This window comes from Misgurnus anguillicaudatus, chromosome 10 (genome assembly GCF_027580225.2).
Source record: "Misgurnus anguillicaudatus chromosome 10, ASM2758022v2, whole genome shotgun sequence".
NCBI classification, from domain to species: Eukaryota; Metazoa; Chordata; class Actinopteri; order Cypriniformes; family Cobitidae; genus Misgurnus; species Misgurnus anguillicaudatus.
In genome coordinates, this window is record NC_073346.2 from 20,822,812 (window position 1) to 20,843,285 (window position 20,474).

General features: G+C 39.4%; 1 protein-coding gene across 4 annotated transcripts in view; it reads left to right on the forward strand.

Annotated features, from left to right (window-relative positions):
* The window catches only part of kcnn3 (potassium intermediate/small conductance calcium-activated channel, subfamily N, member 3), an 85,210-nt gene that overhangs the window by 1,148 nt on the left and 63,588 nt on the right, over positions 1-20,474 (forward strand). The window contains exons 1-2 of one of the 4 annotated variants that reach the window (XM_055209950.2): positions 13,440-13,965; positions 14,552-15,610. In XM_055209950.2, the coding sequence (XP_055065925.2) occupies positions 14,597-15,610 (1,014 nt within the window). In that variant the 5' untranslated portion in view covers positions 13,440-13,965; positions 14,552-14,596. Of the gene's footprint in view, positions 1-13,439; positions 13,966-14,551; positions 15,611-20,020; positions 20,044-20,474 lie in introns of those variants that run through there. The other 3 variants (XM_073872089.1, XM_055209952.2, XM_055209954.2) reach the window with 3 other exon arrangements.

Below are 20,474 nucleotides of genomic sequence, written 5' to 3' on the forward strand. Positions count from 1 at the left end.
CCCAGTGCTTGTGTCAATCTAGAAAATGTGAAAAAGATCAACCCAATAACTTAGTTTTGGTAAACCATTCACTGCAAACATGTGAAAAAATAGGTTATTGAAATGTGGATAGTACCGCCCCTTAATCTGCACTATCCAATCACGGCACTGTCATTTAGTGCAGAGATCAGCTCATTTGCATTTAAAAGGACACACCTAAAAAAGGCACATTTTTGCTCACACCTACAAAGTGTCAATTTTAAGATGCTATAATAAATGATCTATATGGTATTTTGAGCCAGAACTTCACATACATACTCTGGGGACACCGAAGATTTATTTTACATCTTATAAAGGTCTTGTGACATGGCCCCTTAAAGGCACAAAATTCCGTCCACTGCTTTATTCCCTTAAAAATCATGCAATCCAAAACCAGCGAGCATTGCTGCTCGTTTTTCCCTTATGAAATTTTCCAAAGCTCTTTCAACGAAATCTCACGTAACACTTTTACTATATTTGAAATACAGTACTGTGCAAAAGTCTTAGGCCACCACCACCAGACTTGTTGTTTTAGAAGTTTTAATGTCCATCCATATTTTTTTTCAATCTATTTTATTAAGATACAAATAGAAAAAAGAGTAAATATGTAAAAAAATCAGGACTAAATGTCTTCTTTAGGCATTGTTGGTGTTTAGTGTGACCTCTCTTGGCACTAAACACATCTTGAGCGTTTTTGAGCAGAATGAAGTAAAAAGACCAATTTCATTCAAATTAGAGATTAGGGTTTAAGATTTCCTGCTATTGCTGAAGTGGAAGGGGAGTTTACCCTAAATACTTGACACATCAGTTTACATTTTTATAAAGTTTTTAATACTATATACACATTTCCTGTATGTATTCTATTAAAGAGACTAAGAAATAATTATATTTGATCACTATAACAATTGCAAAAAACAACAAATCTAATTCTGGCATGGTGGCCTAAGACTTTTGCACAGTACTGTATATAAACACACCTCGCGAGACAGATAGGAAACAAATGTTAATCTATAGCAGTGCTTCTCAATTATTTTCTGTCACACTCCCCCCCCCCCCCCCCAGGAAGAAGTAAACATTTCGCGCCCCCCAACTCTCCGCCGCGACTGTAAATAGTATCATTTTTCTATAAAATGACACATCTGCAAAACATTGTATCCTTATTAACATTAAAAAAAACACAAAAATAGAAATATCGATCAACTTACAACAAAGAATAACTTTATTCACATTGTTTTTAGTCTGTAACAAAAAAGACTTAAAATGCATCAATTTGCCTGAAAAAAAACAATCCTTATTTAAAGTATAATATTTTTTGACCATTTGATACTGAAAAATTAAGTATAATCAATAAATAATAATAAAAACTCAAGCGGCTTATCAGCGTGATTGGGGTGTAATGTTTATAAGTGACAGTGCAAAAAAATCACTTCCCGAAAAAGTATTTTCCCGGGGTCTTGCGCGCACCCCCTGGTGTCGCTTCGAGCCCCCCCTGGGGGTCCCGCCCCACTATTTGAGAAGCACTGATCTATAGTTAACATTTAAATTTAACATTAGGCCAAAATGTTGCACGGATATGTAACAGAAAAATAAGCTAGAGTGCAAGGGCCAAATCCGGATACTCGAAAGACGAGCCAAAAAACTAAATGCTTTGCTCCGGCAAAGTAAACCAACTCAGTTCATTATAATAGAGGCGTTTTGTTACGTCGCCTGCAGTGTAGACTGGCTGGCATCCTCAAGCCAAGTCATTATCTAACTGCACTTCTGTTGGAATATTTCGACAGATGTGTCAAACAAATGCACGGTGTGTATATGAAATATGACTTGCTTTCATAGGCCGTGTAAATGATCCGATCGATGCCCCCAGATAAGAATGAATGAGAGAAGGGAATGAGGGAATAGGTTAAGTAGTGTGGGCAGACCCTTAGGAAAAAACAAAAGATGGATACACTGTTGAAGTTGACCGGCAGTGGTTAATGGGTTTATTAAGACCATCAAACACACTTGTTTGTTTTTAAGTTTCCCACTCGGTGCTTGTTTCATTCTAGTGATGAGTTGCAACAGCTGACAATGAAACAAAACATTTAAGAATGCTCACACATTGCTTTTAGTCCCCCGCGAAGAGCACGTACACACAGACATCTAACTCTTCCCACCAGCTGACTCAATGAAATCAAAGTTGCTTCGCAGTCCTGTCATGACTGGAGGATGACAAATGCAGTAATGTAATGTGAAATGTGTGTCTGTTAGTGTAGCAGCATGTGTGTTGGAGAGTGAATGTGTGTGAGATCAACCTCTGAGGGCTTTCCCTTCTTACTTCCACCTACACAGCAACTGTCGCGGCACAAGTGTTATTACTGTATTTAGATTCTGTGCATATCTGTGGCTTACATAATGAGGTTATAATGTGATGCTATTCAAAGTGCATGCCAATTGCTTCCTTTATAAATGTATCACGTTTTAAATGAGAATACCTCTTGCGATGGTTTTAGATGTGACACAACCTGGTCCTTGTTTGAGAAACATAACCATGACTATGATAAGCGTATATAGACAAATTGACTTAAGCAGAAAGAGAAAGTAAGGTACAGCGAAATAATTAAATATGTGCGGGTGAATAAAGAAATGTGACCCGTAGGCATAATTCAGACACAAGGGAAGCAAATGAAAGAAGATAACATTTAATAAAGGTTAAAAGGAAAAGGTGAGCAGAGAAATTCAGGGACTGATGAAATATAGAGAGTAGGGAATATAAAGGTGAGTGGAAGGTGAGAGTAGATGGAAGAAAGAGATGATGGACTGGTATTTATGTAGTAATCTGTTTATAGCAGGCTAACCCTGACCCTTTTGCTTTTAGTGTAGGGAATTTTCCAGGTGCTGCAGGTGGCATGTGTGGAATGAGAAAGCTTTAAAGGTTTCCAGCTCTCACATAAGTCAGGAGGAGAACAGATGAAATGTCCTCGCAGTGTTCAAATTGCATAAGGGAAGAGTCTTGCTTAGGAGACCTAACATTCTGGACTCGTACGGATCATTGAACCCCATTAGTAAGGTTAAGCTTGTGTTATATTTGGTGTTACACAATATATAAAGAGCTCGGATACAAAAGCTGCTAAACACCACCAAATGTTCTCGGTATGTATTATATGTTAATTAAAAAGTTTTACTTCAAATCCGGTTAATCACAGCCTCAGGCAGAATTCGTTAAACGTTACAACGATTTTTCTGCAAAACCCTCTTAGTGCAAGTAACAACGTGTGTGTACTTCAGGGTGCTGTTTTTAACCTGGTTGAAGGAGATTTACAGAATATATTAGGATATTGACTGAGTTTTTGTGCCTTTTTACGCAGAAAGGACATTGAAGTGACCGGAGACTTTATTAGAGTCGAAATTTTAACATGCACTTAAAGAGTTTTGCAGTGAAAGACAAGTCAAATGTGTTAAATACCAATAAAATGACTGAAGTGACATTTGTGACGACTTATGCTACGTACACACCAAATGCGGGGCATTTCTTTACTCCCTCTAGATTACTTGCGGGATTTAACTTTGTGTCATGTGAATTTTCACACGAGTTGAATATTTTCAACTTGGGCGAAGACGCGTTTAGGCGGATAGCGCACGTTTTCGTGGCAAACGCGCCACCCATATATATATTGCCCCACGCGAGGATGCGTCTGATCCGAGGGGCAACCTTCCGATCTCTCTGATGAAGCCAATACGGAAGTGACTTAAACTGCAATTCATCGACTGGCCGCTTGAGGCTGGCTCCAAAAGGGAGTCAATTCCCATATACCCCCATGTTAAAAATGCCCAAATTTATAGTAGAAAATAAAATGTTTACAGCCTGGTACAAAAAGTGTTTTTGGTCTGTATAGCTAATATTGCCCTTCATCACAACTGTGAAGGGGGTGAATTTTTTTGTAACTCATCTGTTTAAATTATATTAAGCCTTAAACTTAATATATATAATTAAGGGCATGGCCACTTGAGTGAGGGGTGAACGGCCACTGCTGCCACTATAATCGAGCTAGGCGGGCGTGGTTTCAGCAACCAGCCACCTCAGCTTCACCCATGTCCTGCCTCTTTACCCATTTTCGGTTTTTCACGAGTGAATCGCTGTGATGCGCGACCAAGATGGCGACACCAGCCAACGCCTACTTTAAGCTTCAAAAACGATCTTCACAAACCAATGGGTGACGTCACGGACACTACGTCCATATTTTTTTTACAGTCTATGGTCTGATCGCGTCTTTGCATTGATTTTGTATGTAATCTACTCGCGCGAATTGTTGAACTCGTGTATGTCCCATAATTGTAACTGTGAGTTCACATCAGCCGTGCTTGAGGTGTCAAATTTGCGTCTACTACTTCTAGTTTGCCGCTTGAACATTTTGAGTTTATTCGCTTCATTCGTGCATGAAAGCCGCGCGTGAAATTCTAGTCATTGAGACATTCACACGGAAATTTGCGTCATGGGAGGGGCTTCTGCGACTCAGCTCGCTTCCTGTAATCACGTCACTACTAGGGCAAGCTTCTGATTGGTTAATGCAGCACGTTTTTCCGACAAAGTAAAAAATTTTCAACTCGTGCGTCTCCTGCGGCAACGCTCAATTTGCGTCATTTGCGCGAACTAGACGCTCGAATGAGGCGGATTTGCGTCTACCGCGCCGCGCTAAACACCTCATTCGCACCGCGAGACCTCCAGACCCGCGTCAATGCGTCTTCACATTGAAATCACTTGTGCTTCACGCCTCTACCACGGCTGGTGTGAACGCAGCATTAGACTGATAACTTTTTCATTGCCATTAAATTAATATTACTGAACACATAAAAGCCTGATTAAATAAATGCTCGCACAGAGGTTGCTTGCATCTGAGCTCTTTATATGTTTCTATAATGTACATTTATACAAAATGTCTTTACAACTTAACTCCAGTCAAGAATGACAATACATTATTTATAAGCTCATGTGCAAGGTGCAAAAAAACTATCATACAATCACATGCAGTCTGTGTGAACTGTAACCTGAAGTTTTAAGCGTGTTTATGATACCAGACATTGAAATAATTCCAAATGCAGTTGCTGTTGTTTGATTGTTTTGTAACTCTTTCATTCAAAATTGTTTTTCAAAACTATAAAGGAATGTATCAATGTTATAATCTAGCAACTAATAGTAGGAGGATGTAAATTGAAACTACACAGAACATTAAGACTTGGCAGGATGGTGTAGACTGCTGATGTAGCAAAAAAACAAAAACAGGACTAAACCAGTAATGGACAGCAAATATTCTCTGAGTGTGTCTGTTGTGTGTCACTTTTGTGTTGCTTTTGCACTGTTGTTGTCTTTATGAATTTTGATCACATACACTCTTAAAGAGGATGTGTTAATTTTTTACACATCTTTTTCTGTTAAGCTTTTAACACATTATGTGTAATTATAACACAGTATGTGTAATTTTGTGTTAAAATAAAACACAAGTAGGGATGCACCGATATGGAAATTTTGGCCGATACGATAACCGATAACTCTTTATATTTGGGGAGCGATAACCGATATATATATATATATATATATATATATATATATATATATATATATATATATATATATATATATATATATAGTAACCGTGGGTTTGGTGTTTGCAGCTCTTGTGGGGTGTTATATATAGGCCGATAAATATTCATATTATTTTCACAATGAAAAACTCCCAGACCGCGGACATCTTGTCTTTGCTTTAGACTGGCATACTCTTCTTAAGCCGCAACACGCAACACGTGTCATCTTCGTGCTATGTCACAGAAAGCACCAAACAAAACTCCACATGGCCAGCAATGAGCAAGTGAAGTGGTTCAACAAACCAAAATAATCCATCATTTATCGGCTTTCATTTATCGGCCTAATTTTGCTATCAGACCGATAACCGATAATATTAAAAATAAGCAGTTATTGGCCGATTACGATATGTCGGCCGATATATTGTGCATCCCTAAACAAAAGTTGTGTTAAAAGCAACACAAAATGTGTTGTTTCAATAATAACACAGAGATGGGTGGATTCTGGGACAACGCATTTAGTGTGTTGTCCCAGAATCAACACGGATGTGTTGTTTTTAACACATCCGTTCTTAGAGTGTTTATTATGTTAATGGTTATAATTATTTGTTGAAAAGTGGATATGAAGTGTGTGTGCTCATAGTTTAAAGAGATCTCAGGCAACGCACTTGACTTGCCGCCAGACCGTCACTGTGGCACCCCTCTCTCTTTCTGTTTACATGTCTGTGTTTGTCCATCTGTCTCTCGCTCTATATATTTCTCTCTCTTTTTCTCTGCTTCCCATCATTCACACTCGACTGTCTGTCATTCATTTTCCTTATACTCCTCCATTTTCGAATTATTCTTCGTTTCATTTCTTGCTTCTTCAAGCTCTCGCTCTCACCCCATTTATCTGCCTTTCATTGTGCTCTCAAGTTTCTCTATGTCAGTTGCTTTCGTTCATTACTGTCAGACAAGAGCATGCGGGTGAATGTGGAAGCCTGTGTGAGTGAACGTGTGAAAGAATTTACCGTGTTGATTTTGAGCTATAGTAAAAAATCATATTTGATTAAAAAATACCATGTCTGTATTATCATTAATAGCTAGTATTTGGATACACACATTTTTGTAAACTTTTATGCAGGTATGTTGAATGTGTTTAAGCCCGAGAAAGAGCGCTTGGAAGATTCTATTTGGTGAAAAGTGCGATTGAAATGTATTGAATCAAATTGAATTAAGGTTATGATTCAGTCATGGCTCTCAATTTAATGGAGTGGCATTGGAGAAATACAGATCATTTTAAAACATTGCATGAGTTTAGCATGTCATCTGAGTCATAAGGGGTCACAGAGTTTTACCAACGCCTCCCACAGACTTAGTGGAACATAGTGTGTTAAAATGGATGGACGGATGATGCAGAGCTGAAGCGTAGTATTGCTGAGTTCACATTTGCAGTAAATAAGGTGGGTTTGTTTTCTCATTGCTGCCCACTGAGTGATGTGATACTACTATTGATTAGCATTGATGGTTTTGTGTGCGAGTTAGTTGGTCCAGGTGGAAATGAGAATTTTACGGCCCTGTGTGGATGCGCGGCATCTCACTCGTGAATCAAATATGCTGGGCCTACACATCTATTAGTGAGAGAAGTGCAATTTAAAATAAAAATAAGATCAAGGCAAGGTGGAGAACTCCTCCGCTGTGGTTGATGTGGACTTCATAGTGTTTAGAGAAAATGGTTGATTCCCCAGCAGGGGAACAGGAGGCAATTGTCTGAACACGGTGTTGGCCTGGAAGCCACATACAGTCACATACACCAATCAGCCATAACATTATGACTAACTGCCTAACATTGTGTAGGTCCCTCTTTGTCACCAAAACCGCCCCTGACCCATCGAGGCATGGACTGCACTAAATCTTTTTTATCAGAACCAGCATTCACTTTTTCAGCAATTTCCGCTACAGTAGCTCGTCTGTTGGATCGGACCACACGGGCCAGCCTTCGTTGTCCAGGTGCATCAATGAGCCTTGTCGCCGGTTCACTGCTTTTCTTTCTTAAGACCACTTTTGATAGGTACTGACCACTGCAGACCGGTAACACCCCACAAGAGCTGCAGTTTTGGAGATACTCTGACCAAGTCATCTAGCATCACAATTTGGCCCTTGTCAAGGCGTAAGGATCAGGGGTGCGTTTCCCTAAAGCATCGTTAGCCAACTACTGTTGTTAGTTTCGTCGTTACTGACAAATTTGGTGTTTCCCAAAACCATAGTTCAAATGAACATTCGCAAGCTGCATCGCAAACTTGTGCGGTTTGAACGACAGCTCTTCTTCACCTGTCGTTAGAAGCATCGTTCCTTGTTATTATAATATGTAAACTTACGTTGATCATGCTTTTGAACAAAATAAGCAAAAAACACGTAGTACATTCTATATCCATCATTCTAAATATATAAAAATTTTATTTTACGCCTTTAAGTTAAGTAAACAGAATTAAAGCGCTGCATTTGAAAACTGCGCATGTGCGCAGTCCTACAAGCTTTAAGACCCTGGGAAATCCCCATTCTGTTTACAAACTTAAAGACGTTAAATAAAATTTTTATATATTTAGAACGTGAGAGGGAACTAAATATCTTGAATCGCATGAATTAAATATCTTGAAAATAATATTTATTAAAATAATATAGTCTTCCGATGCAATTTATGCTATTTACGGCAATAATCTGACATTAAATCGATTTGCACAGATTAATTACTACTTCACCTCCCACATGACATTAACCCAACATGGTTCAAATGACGAATGTGCGACAAAGTTACTATGCTTTCGGGAAACAGTCGTGACGAGGTAGTTAGGCCCTGTCCCAAATGGCGCACTTCATGTGGACTTTCGGTCTCGTGGCCTTAAATTGCGCGTTCTCGCTTAGTCTACGAGTCCGTAGGGTGTCCCATCTGTCATTTTTACGCTTTGAAGTGTGCTCATCAGCGCCTCCGTCCCCCCTTGATGCGGTCTTCAGCGAAGCCCGCACTGCAGCAGGCTTCGCGCACTTTACCAACTCAGAAGTCCTTGCGAAAGAGCAATCAGACCAATCAGACGACGGAAGGGAGGAGTTCACACTGACGGGCAACTTCTCTACCTATATCTGGTGTGATGCTCGAGTCTGTCCCAAAATACGACTCCGGTGCACCCACGTGGACTCGCATCAAGGGTCCCTAAACTCTGGACTACCTGATGTCATCAAAGTGTGGACTCTGAGGAGGACCACAAGTCCGGAGTGTGCCATTTGGGACAGGGCCTTAGTTTCCTCAACTATGCATCGTACTATGTTGGTTCAGCAGCAAGTTACGTCCTTGTTCGGGAAACCCACCCCTGAGCGACTTTGACAAGGGCCAAATATTTTCATCATATCTGTCAATAAATACTTTTGCTTTTGGATGAACAAATTGATGAAAGAGTTTCTTACCTACACTCTAAAAACAATTGTGCTAAATAGCACTAAAATCTCGTAAACATAGGGGAACCATTTTTGTGTTATATTGCACCTACAGTATAAAGCACCTTTGAAGAACCATCCGGGGGTTATATAGCACCACTATAGCACCAGATATGGTTCTATATAGCAGAATATGGTTCTACACAGGTACTAGGTGCTATATGGCACTTAAAATGGTTATCCTATGATTATGAGCCAGTGAAACACTTTTAATGCTATTTAGCACCATTGTTTTTAGAGTGTGGTTAAAGCAGGTTTATCGACTTTATTAGGATACCCAGACAGCATTAGACAGCCCTGGAGTCTACTGCTGTCTGGAAGGAAATATTTGAGCCTTTTACCCTTGTTCAGAAAGGACACTGAAGAGTGACTTGAGGCTTTTTTGCATGTTCGCAAAGCAGTGATTCTCAAACTAGGGGCCGCGAGGTTGCGCCAGGGCGCCCCAGTTTTATGACATTTTATAAAATACATTCATTTATCATAAATTCTGTGTAATTAAACCTCAGAAACATAAGCCTACTAACCAACAGCACTACATTGTATCATTTAATATGTTTTATTTAATTCAAATTTTATGTTTTAGAATTTTTATGTCATAAATTTTCTTTGTGGAGGGCAACAAAGGGCTGCATCGTACACAAGGTCAAAAAAAAGTTTGAGAACCACTGACTTAGAGGACTTAGAACCGAAAGACAAATTTGTTAAATACCATTGAAGTGATTAAAGTGACATTTGTGAAAAGAAGGCATTTCAATTGCTTACTAATAACCTTGTCATTGCCATTAAAGTGAAATTACTAAAGCTAAACACTTCAACAGTAAATTCATACACAGCTCTTCATATACAGTAATTGCGCACATACACATATACATAAAGTATACACACGCACTCATGCATGCAAGCAAGCACACACACATACATATCTTTTCCAGCATTTGTCATTGTCTCCTAGTGTAATATATATGACTTCAGAGGTGTCCTTTAGGATTGAGGCGCTGACCTTTTCTCCGCACAATAGGAACAAAAGCACCTGTTTGGTGTCACTATCTTCCCATCTCTGTGTTCCCTGTATCCATAACCTTCACTGCCAAAAGATTGAGAGCAGCATAACACATTTCACCCTTTATAAAGATTTCACGTTTTTTATTTTTGTGGTTCACCGTTTTCTCTGGTTCTGCTTGTGCTGTTTTGTTCTCCGAATTATCTCTTAAAGATGAACCGGATGCCTTTCCAGTTTGATAAGATGAACGATTTTGTATTATTAATGTATTGAAGTGTTAAAAATTGCATTGTCTTATGTACTTTCTATGCAGTGTTGTTGGGTTTTTGTTGGTATTTTGAAAAATATTTATGTTAGCACATAAATTTTGGCATTTTGTCATCTCTCGATCATTCCTCTATACTTAGCTGTGCCCCATTATGTCATCATCCAGGTTCATTTGACCTTTACAGTAGGGTGGGTGGTTCACATGCCGGATTGGCCACTGGGGAAATAACCCTGTGCTATATCCCTAGATTATGTTATACTGAAAATGTGTCTGGACACAAATACTGAATGTGTGACCCCTTACCATCTCCATGGCTACCACGAGGATGATGAATGTGCTTGTTTCTGCTGTAACAGTTTCTAAATCTGGAAAACTAATGTCCAGGTGACATAAATGTTTAATTTCTTCATACCTGTCAAATAAAATCTTTGTCCACACTAATGGAGCATCTTCCTTCTATATCCTGTTTAAGGGCCTGGCACATAGCGAGAAATGTCGGATTTAACGTGGTAATTACTGGAACGAGGACATAATGACATGATGGAGAGGACACTGTTGCCATGAGATATCAAAGAGATGAGACACTTTTACCTGGAAACTCATTTAAGCCGTTTCATTTACTTTATGCTTTTAGATGTAACCTACTCAATGCCTTGCATTAGCGGCGGTCAGCAGTATCCTGTGTGCTGCTAAACACACACGCTTTTTATCTGCTGAATAGGCGGCTGTGGTATTATTTAATTTTTCGGATCATCATAAAAAGAACATAAACAGGTTGATGTGGTCATTTGAAGTTTCAGCAAAGATATCTTAAGAGTAGGAAATGCTTTTACAGCAGTTTCGGTAGCCGTGTCTAACTCGCTGACAGGTGTCGATTCTACAGACAAAGGGGCAGTTAGGTCTACTTGTGGGACGAGCTGTACGATTTACCACCTGTTGTTGGGTCCTTGACGTGTTCTGATGTCTGTGTTTATGTTTCATTTATGGTGACATTGACAGATTACCTAATGTTGTGCAGATTGCATGTTTTTGCTTAGATCTTGTATGTTCATCTGGAGGCCAAGTAAAGGTGCATTTTTGCTGGAAAAACACCATGATTTTGAGGTACTAATAAGTTCTCTTGGTATCTATATAAGGAACATGAACTATTGAGGTGTAAAGCTGTACTTTCGAAAGTGTACAGCCCCTGTGCCAGCTGGGGTACATATTTTGACTTTTTTTCTGACAGTGCACAAAAATCATCATACGTAGTGTAAAGAACGTTTTGTGAAAATGAACCCTTGATAAATACCTTGATAAATGGCTAAGGCCATTTCAAAGATTGAAATGTGAAATAAATTGAAATCAAACATTGATTCTTTTAGATACTTGTTTTCACAGGTAAGGTCACATTCATTCATTTATTTATAATGATTTTGGAGGATTTTTTGGAAGTTTTGAGGGTGAGTATTTTGTGTGTAAATTTGTCATAACACATAACCTTTACTAAGGGGTATATTGCTACAAATCACTTAGTGAGGGGGCGTGCATACCAAAGCTTTTACTTTTTTACGCATGTTTTCAATTGTTTTCATTGGAAGCTCTGCGTTTTTTAAAGCAACACTATGTAGTTTTTTTACCTTTAAATAATGTCTCTAAAATTATTTCAGTGATAGAACAACTTTAAACTGGACAAATTGTACTGTTGCTGCAACCTGAGCAGCCTCCTAGCTGCTACAAGCACACTCTGAAAGTGGCAGTGGAGGGTAGGAAACACCCTGCCTGCAGAAGAGTGTCTGATACCAGGCACTGTTGCGCTTTTCAACCACATAGGGGAGCTGTAAGTCATTTTTACATGGAAACTACATAGTGTTGCTTTAAATAGCAGCTAGCAGTCTTTTTCCGCACTGAACTGTTTTTTTCTGCGCTCAGCGCATAGTATCCAGAGTTGTAAAGGGTTGTGCACACCAAAACTTTTAAACGCGGCTGAAAACGCCTGGACAACACCAAATGCCAGCTGTTTTTTCTGCTGAGTGCCAGCTTTCTTCAGCTGAGCGCTTTGGTAGCTGTGATACTTAGCTGTGAGCCGGTTGGTTGCTGTGGTAATGTCCCACCCCTCCTCCATTGTGATTGGACAGCCATGTGAGAACTGACATTGACGAGTGGAGCTTTTCACCCAAAGTTGAATATTTTTCAACTATCAGCGCTGATCGCGGAAAAACCGCCGGTTTCAAAACTGCAGAGCTTCCATTGGAAACAATTGGAAACGTGTGCCGGACGCGGGCGTAAAAGTTTTGGTGTGCACGCCCCCAAAGAGATTCAACTTTGGGTAAAAAGCTCCGCTCGTCAATGTCAGTTTTCACACAGCCGTCCAATCACAGTGGAGGAGGGGCGGGACATTACCACAACAACCATCCGGCTCACAAGCTCAAGTATCACAGCTATCAAAGCGCTCGGCTGAAGAAAGCTGGCACTCAGCTGAAAAAACAGCTGGCGATCGGTGTCCTGCAGGCGTTTTCAGCCGCGTTTAAAAGTTTGGTGTGCACAACCCTAAGGGGCTGGACACACCAAAACATTTAAACGTGGCTGAAAACGCCTTGAGGATGCCGAATGCCAGCTGTTTTTCAGCCGAGCGCTTTGGTAGCTCTGATAATTGAGCTGTGAGCTAGTTGGTTGCTGTGGTAATATCCCGCCCCTCCTCCATTGTGATTGGACATTGACGAGCTGAGCTTTTCACTCAAAGTTGAATCTCTTTCAACTCTCGACGCGCTTATTTTTAATGCTATTATTTAATGAATATTATTTTATATCAGAAGTAGTATATATAGTATACTATGGTATTTTCTGTAGTAAACTGTACTGTAGTAGAGTATTATAACGGTAAAATACTACACTACTACTATACTATATTATATACTATAGTTTTTTTCTTGTGGGTTAGATTATTGCTGTACTGTTTTTATTTCGGTTTTTATTTTTAAGAATCTTTATTTGCTGGAAAGAAAAATAGAAGAGCCGTCAGGTGGTTTTTCAAAACGATATTTTATTTATTTATAGTTTTTTTTCTTATCTTATTTATTTTCTTCTGTGATGTCTGTCCAATGAGACGAGCAGAGAGGAGGGACCGGGGCGGAGAGACGGAGCCCTAAAGAGAAGTTGAGAGAGGGAGAGAGAGAGAGAGCATGAGAGACGTGCTGTCAGAATGAGAGCTAGAGGAGGATATGCATCCATTTCAAGACAAAATGTCAGGCTTATGTTAGTTTTTACCTTTCCTCACACACAGATGCCTACTTTAAATCGATGTTGTTTACAGATGGCTAATTGCGCTTTCGCGAAGTTATTAACGGAACGAGTGGATGTGTATTTCCAAAAATATTCAGCAGCGTAAAACATCTTTTAGCGATTTTCATTTCGCACGTTTATTGCGATCATTGTGCAGCTTGTAAACGCAACAGTCGATTTTGTTCAAATGAAGCTTGCCTGGTATAAATAGCGCGTGGTAGAAGAAACAGCGGATCGTTTACTTCTGTAAATCAAAACCTTTAAGTCAGAAATCACAGCCTGTCGGCAACGAAGCGAACAGAAATGATGGCATGATTGTGACAACATGAAAAAGAAAAAGTGTGAAGGAATATTTTTCCACTGCTTTTGAACCTGGAGACTGATTGACAGACGGGAGGTAAGTGACAGGAAGATATCTGTTGACACAACGTTGCGGAGGAATTACACTTAAAGTCAAATTATTAGAGTGACCATTACTCATTTTTTACCTATTAACAATTTTTTAAAATTTTTGGATGCAATTAAATGATATTCAGTAGTGATGGTAATGTGTGAGCATTTGTTACAGGTCAGTCCAAAGGCCATGATTTTATCATTACATAAGTTTGTCAATAATAAAGACACTCTTGGTTGCATTTGTGTGACAGATATTACTGGAGGGAGAGAAAAGAGAGGAGGGGGTGTCAGAGAGAAAAAGGCGATAGAGAGACTAATGATAAGGTTGTGGATTGGTTTATCAATTTTCTCCCAAAGTGATGTTTAATATAACTCACAAGAACAAATCCATACATTGCAACTCCTTACTTGACGTCACCCAGTCCTTGCACTCTGTACATTATCTATAAGTTAATAAAAGGAAATTCCCCATTCTACAGAAATATTTCCGTGTTCTCTAGGATCTAATTTTATTCATTTATTAACAAACCCATGCTTCTCCTCTCTGTCTCTCTCTCCTTCCATCCCTTCCTCTAACTAAACTCCAGAGTTGAGGACCAGAGCACAAACAAACCTGCTGGAGCCTGGTTGCCATGGATCCCCCTCCCTCTCTGAGTCTGGCCCTTCTCAGTGGGAGCGAAGACGACGAGCAACGTCCGTCCCTCCCCCTAAGTGGTATCTCCCATTCCTCCCTTTCTGGCAACTACCCCGGGACCAACCATTCTAATCACACGGGAGGCAACAGCAGCCTGGAACGTCTCAACGGCACCCCTTCACCCACCACGCCGAATCTCCCCCCTGCATCGTTGCCAAAACTCCCCCTGTCCACAACTCCCCAGCTGTCCACGCCGATACCCAACGCGCTCCACCCCACCAGCACGCCACTCTCGTCCTGCTTAGGTAGCCAACACAGTCTGAGCGGAGAGACTTCACCTGTCTACAATGCTTTGTTTTACTCCTCTCACTCACCTTCCACAGAACGAGAAAGGGAACGTGAGAGAGGATGTAAGCATAGGCAGGCCAGCCCCCTGGTGCACAGGAGGGACAGCAACCCCTTTACGGAGATCGCCATGAGCTCGTGCAAGTACAGCGGTGGCGTGATGAAACCCCTAAGCCGCCTTAGCGCCTCCCGCAGGAACCTCATTGAGTCGGACAGTGGCAGTGATAGCAAAGAGGGCGGGGCGAGTGCCAGCCAGGGTGCCGCACCCCCCTCCTCTCAGCATAGCCAACCCCAGAACCCACCTGAGATTGTTATCTCCTCTAAGGAGGATCCGCCTTACGGACATGCTTATGAACTCGAGGCCTCTGCCAATCAAATGTCCATCTACCATCAGAACCACGCCCTCTCTGAGAGTAGGGGCATGTTGGGTGGCATGACAGCAAGTGGGACTAATGGTAGGAGGGGTGGTGCTGCTGCGGCAGGGGTAGGTAGGACCGCTTCCAAAGCTCATAAACGTAAGAATCAGAACATCGGCTACAAACTGGGCCACAGGAGGGCGCTCTTCGAAAAGAGGAAGAGACTTAGTGACTATGCCCTCATATTCGGCATGTTTGGCATTGTTGTCATGGTGATTGAGACAGAGCTGTCCTGGGGTGTCTACAATAAGGTGAGCCATTTACTGGAGTTCATAAACCAGGTACTTGGGGGTCTTTATTAGATGAATGTGCAGGCACAATGCAGCTTTCTGGTCCCCTTGTGTGTGTGAACAAGCGTGCAGTATGTGTGAGCTCCCAACAAGACCATCCTGTAATAATAATGTAACTTGTACATTATTGTGTACACAATGCAGACTATAAAATAAAGAAACCAGCAGTAAGTTAGCCTCACTTAGTTATAAAGATATAGTTCAAATACAATAATAGATGTTAGAAGATCAAATAAAAAGAAAAAAAAACATTTAAATGCTCTTTGCACTAAAACGGAAATAACTTGTATTAAAGGAGTCTTGCATCTGTTCAGTCGCACCGTATCTGAGCATCAAAAGGTCTTTTAATTGGCATCACAGGAACCCATCAAAAGAAGCTCTGTTATTCAAGCAGCGCAAGACTAGCAAAGTTATTAAGAGCATTTCAAAAAAGTCCATGAAGTGGTATGGCATTTATCAACTTTTTGGAGCACAAGACGGTAATGATGCACTTGTGCGTCTGGCCGTGAGCATGCAAGTTTTAAATAGTTCTTGTCTATCTTAATGTACAAACACACTGCAGAGTTGTTTTTAACCCAGTGCTGGGTCAATATTGGACAGAAAACACTAGTGGGTTAAAAATGACCCAATTGGTTAAATAACAATAACCTAGCAATTGGGTTATACAGCCCAGCATTGGGTCATTTTTAATCCAGCAGTGTTTTCAGTCCAATAATGACCCAGCCCTGGGTTAAAAACAACTCGGCACTTTTTAGAGTATACATGTGTTGTAAGAGTTCAAGGTTAGAAATGCTGCCCTGGTCAATGGCAGCATATCTTGTAAGGAGAGAAGTACCGAGAGGGCGTATCAGATGCCTCTAGGCACAAAAACTATTTTGGACAGCTGACTTGGAGATCTTAATACATTGATGCATAAAAGAGAATTTTTTTAGAGCAGAGTGGTGTTGGTGTAAAGTTGATATTTTTGCAAACATCTTTTTAAAGGGATGTTTGAGGGTAACACTTTGTTAATTTGACTGGAACTATAGTCCCACGACAGTTAGAGATAAATAGACATCACATCTCCAGTAACACACAATTTTGTACAAAATAAATAAATAAATAAATACAGTTGCTTTTAAGAAAAATTCAAGCCTCGCACACTTGCAAAAACTCATCCAGACTGTGATTTACTCTGTAGTGGAGCTTTACTAAGTCCCAAAAAATAGCTTTAGCTAAATAAATATGTCATTAGCAGTTTGTAAGCTATTTTCCATAGATTTCCTCTTTCAGTTGTTATATACTACGTTATTTATTTTTTGAACATTACACCTATCAAAGGGTTTCTCACATGCACCCACATATACTGTACTTCTGTCTTTACCGTACAATAAGTGCCATAAACTAAGGGCATGGTCAAATGTAAATATGTTTAGTTTCTTGATGTGAATGCTTACAGGAACAATTCACGTTTTTTGAAAATATGCTCATTTTCCAGCTTCCCTAGGGTTAAACATTTGATTTTTACCGTTTTGGAATCCTTTCAGCTAAAAACCGGGGCTGGCGCCACCACTTTTAGCATAGCTTAGCACAATCCATTGAATCTGATTAGACCATTAGCATCGCGCTCAAATATTAACAAAGAGTTTCGATGTGTTTCCTATTTAAAACTTGACTCTTCTGTAGTTACATCGTGTACTAAGACCGACAGAAAATTAAAAGTTGCGATTTTCTAGGCCGATATGGCTAAGAACTATAACTCTTATTCCGGCGTAATAATCAAGGACTTTGCTTCTGTAACATGGCTGCAGCAGGCGCAATGATATTACGCAGCGCCTGAAATAGTCCCCGGCTATTAAAAAGTAACCAAGGGGACTATTTTTGGGCAGTGCGTAATATCACTACGCCTGCTGCAGCCATGTTACAGCATTTAAGTCCTGGATTATTACGCCAGAAAGAGAGTATAGTTCCTAGCATATCTGCCTAGAAAATCGCAACTTTTTAATTTTCTGTCTTAGTACACGATGTAACTACAGAAGAGTCAAGTTAAAAAAAAAACTGTTTGTTTATTTTTGAGCGCGATGCAAATGGTCTAATCAGATTCAATGGATTGTGCTAAGCTATGCTAAAACGGGTAGTGCCAGACCCAGAGATCAGCTGAATGGATTCCAAAACGGTAAGAATCAAATGTTTAACTCTAGGGGAGCTGGAAAATGAGCATATTTTCAAAAAAGTGAAGTGTCCTTTTTAAATACCTTCCCTAAAACCTTGATTTATATACATTCTGTTTATACACGCACTGTAAAAAATTTGCTGTAATTATGCAGCTGGTTACCAGTAACTTACTGTAGAAGATAAAGACTGAAAATGTTTCATGTTCATTTAACTTTGAACAAACTGTTGCCAGTAAATAACATAAATGTAAAATCTACAGTAAATTACTGGCAACCAGCTCTCAGTAATACTGTAATTTCTGCAGGGTTCAATCTCATGACAAAAGGTTCAATCTCTGTGTGAGAACGCAGCTTGAATAGCAAAATATTTCTCAAGCGATGCTTGATTGATGTTCAAAGTAGACATACTGTACTTAGTGCCACAGTCTGCATAATGTAACTCAATATCCAGCTTCTAGAACTCAATTTCAGACTAGAAGCCTGTTAGATAAAGCCAAACTCCCATAATCAGTGTGTTCTGAGGATAGGTAAGTGACTGATTACTTAGTTATTATGTTAAAAGTGGCTGAAGGATTGGTAATATATTATGTCAGCGTAATATCTACAGTCTGAGTCTCAAACATAAGATGAATTGAATGTTATTTGTATTAAAAAGAAGGACAGACAGAGATAAGCGCATTATCAACTTTACTTTGATGTTAGTTGGATACTTTTTTGCAACACAGTGTTGACACAAATGCTCCATTCGAAGCCCTGCAATCTGGATTTTAGGATCATAAGCTCCTTTCATAAAGCTGGTCCAAAAGTAGGCATCTTAATTATGCCTAAAATAACAAGTTTGGTCAAATTTTAAGGTAGTAACACGTGTACTTTGTGGAAATTGCAATCCCAAAATGCACAGCGACAAACTTGGTGATGTTTTGTATTATATATTAATTTTAATAATATGCTTTACAAGTAGGTTGTTAACATAAGTTGAAAACATTTGCTAACATGAACTAACAATAAGCAACACTTCTACAGGATTTAAAAATTTTTTTACTCTTAACATTAGTTATACCATGGGTCTGTTGAATGCTGTTTTCTGATTGGTTGAGAAATGTTCCATGGGTGTTGATTATTTTTCGATAACCGCACACCTAACTTTTCAAATGTAAAATAGGCAATATTTGTGGTAAGCGTGGTATAAGCGGGATAATTGACTTCGGTCCTTTGAATTATTTGAAAATAATGCACATCCGCGGTGTAACAGCACTCCGCTTTGCGTCATGCCACATTACCACCTTGGGTGTGCATTATTTTTAAATAATTCAATAGCCCGTCGTCAATTATATCTTACTTAATGCACAATGAACTAACATAATTAACTGTATTGGCATTATAGTATTAATAATTTATTAATAAATCCTGGAAACTTTATTGCTTATTGTTAGTTCATGTCACTTAATGCATTTACTAATGTCAACAAATACATCCTTATTGTAAAGTGCTATCATAATGTTTATAATGTATTAATAACATTTAATTGTTTAAAAATAGATAATAATACATATGTTATACATATTAGTGTATTACACCACAAATATCATTCAAGGATAAATACTATTATATTATGAATAAATCTTCTGTAAAAAATGGCAAATAAAATGAATAAATATTATTAAATTAAATATTAAACTATTACATTTTGGAGCATTATGTGTGTAGTACAGGGCTGCTGCCTATATGCTGAGCGCTTCAAATCGGGTGTTTACAATGCTGTCTAGGTGGTAAGCAGCTCACTAGGTTTTGTAATGGAGCTACTGTATGATGTTTAGTGTGTCTTTGTGCTCAAGCGGGTTTGTATGAAGTTTCTTCATGGCAGTGTTCTGGACGGATCTGTCTCAGAATGTATTCTGGAAAACACTTTGTACATCTGCAGGTGGTTGTGATACAGCAGACATATAAGAAATTTGTTCTGTCTGTTTTTCTCTGTTTTGTTGCCTATTTTCCCTCTGGCTTTTAGTGTCTCTTTCTTTCCTCTCTATTTCTCTATTCGTTCTGTCTCACCCACTCACCTTTCCTGTTTCTCTCTCTCTCTCTCTCTTTCTGAATCTTCTCAGAAGCTTGCTTTTCTCTTCTCTCCTGATCATTTTTCTTGGTCTAGATCTCTTTCATACTCTCTATCCTTAGTGCTCTCTCTATCTGTTATTGTAGTGGGCGGTGAACGGGGGAGTGTTATCGGAGAGAGAGAGAAAGCGGGTGAGTGTTAGGAGAGATGAAATGAAAGGCTGTAATAAAATCTCTTTATTTGAGATGGAAAACGGGTGAGTGAGTCAAGTTTGCACATGAATAATGGTCATGCTGATTGTATACCATTATAGCCATTATAAAACAGCACAATAGAAGCCTGTTAGTGCTGTATCGCCTCTTAGAGCAATTAAAGGGCTTTTCTCTCAGTTCATTACTGATTAAGGTCCGGACTTATGTGCGATACTGATGCTGTCTGTCTGGGTTCCCAACATCTTCCAAACTGCATGAATCTAATCTAATGGGGATTTTCCACTTTGCAATCTCCCCATACAGTATGTAGTAACAGCTGATTTCTATAGAAAGAGATTTCTATAGTTACGTTTTAATGGAAAATGAATAGAAGCAGAAGCAGAAATTATTATAGCAAGTGTCAGTTTTGA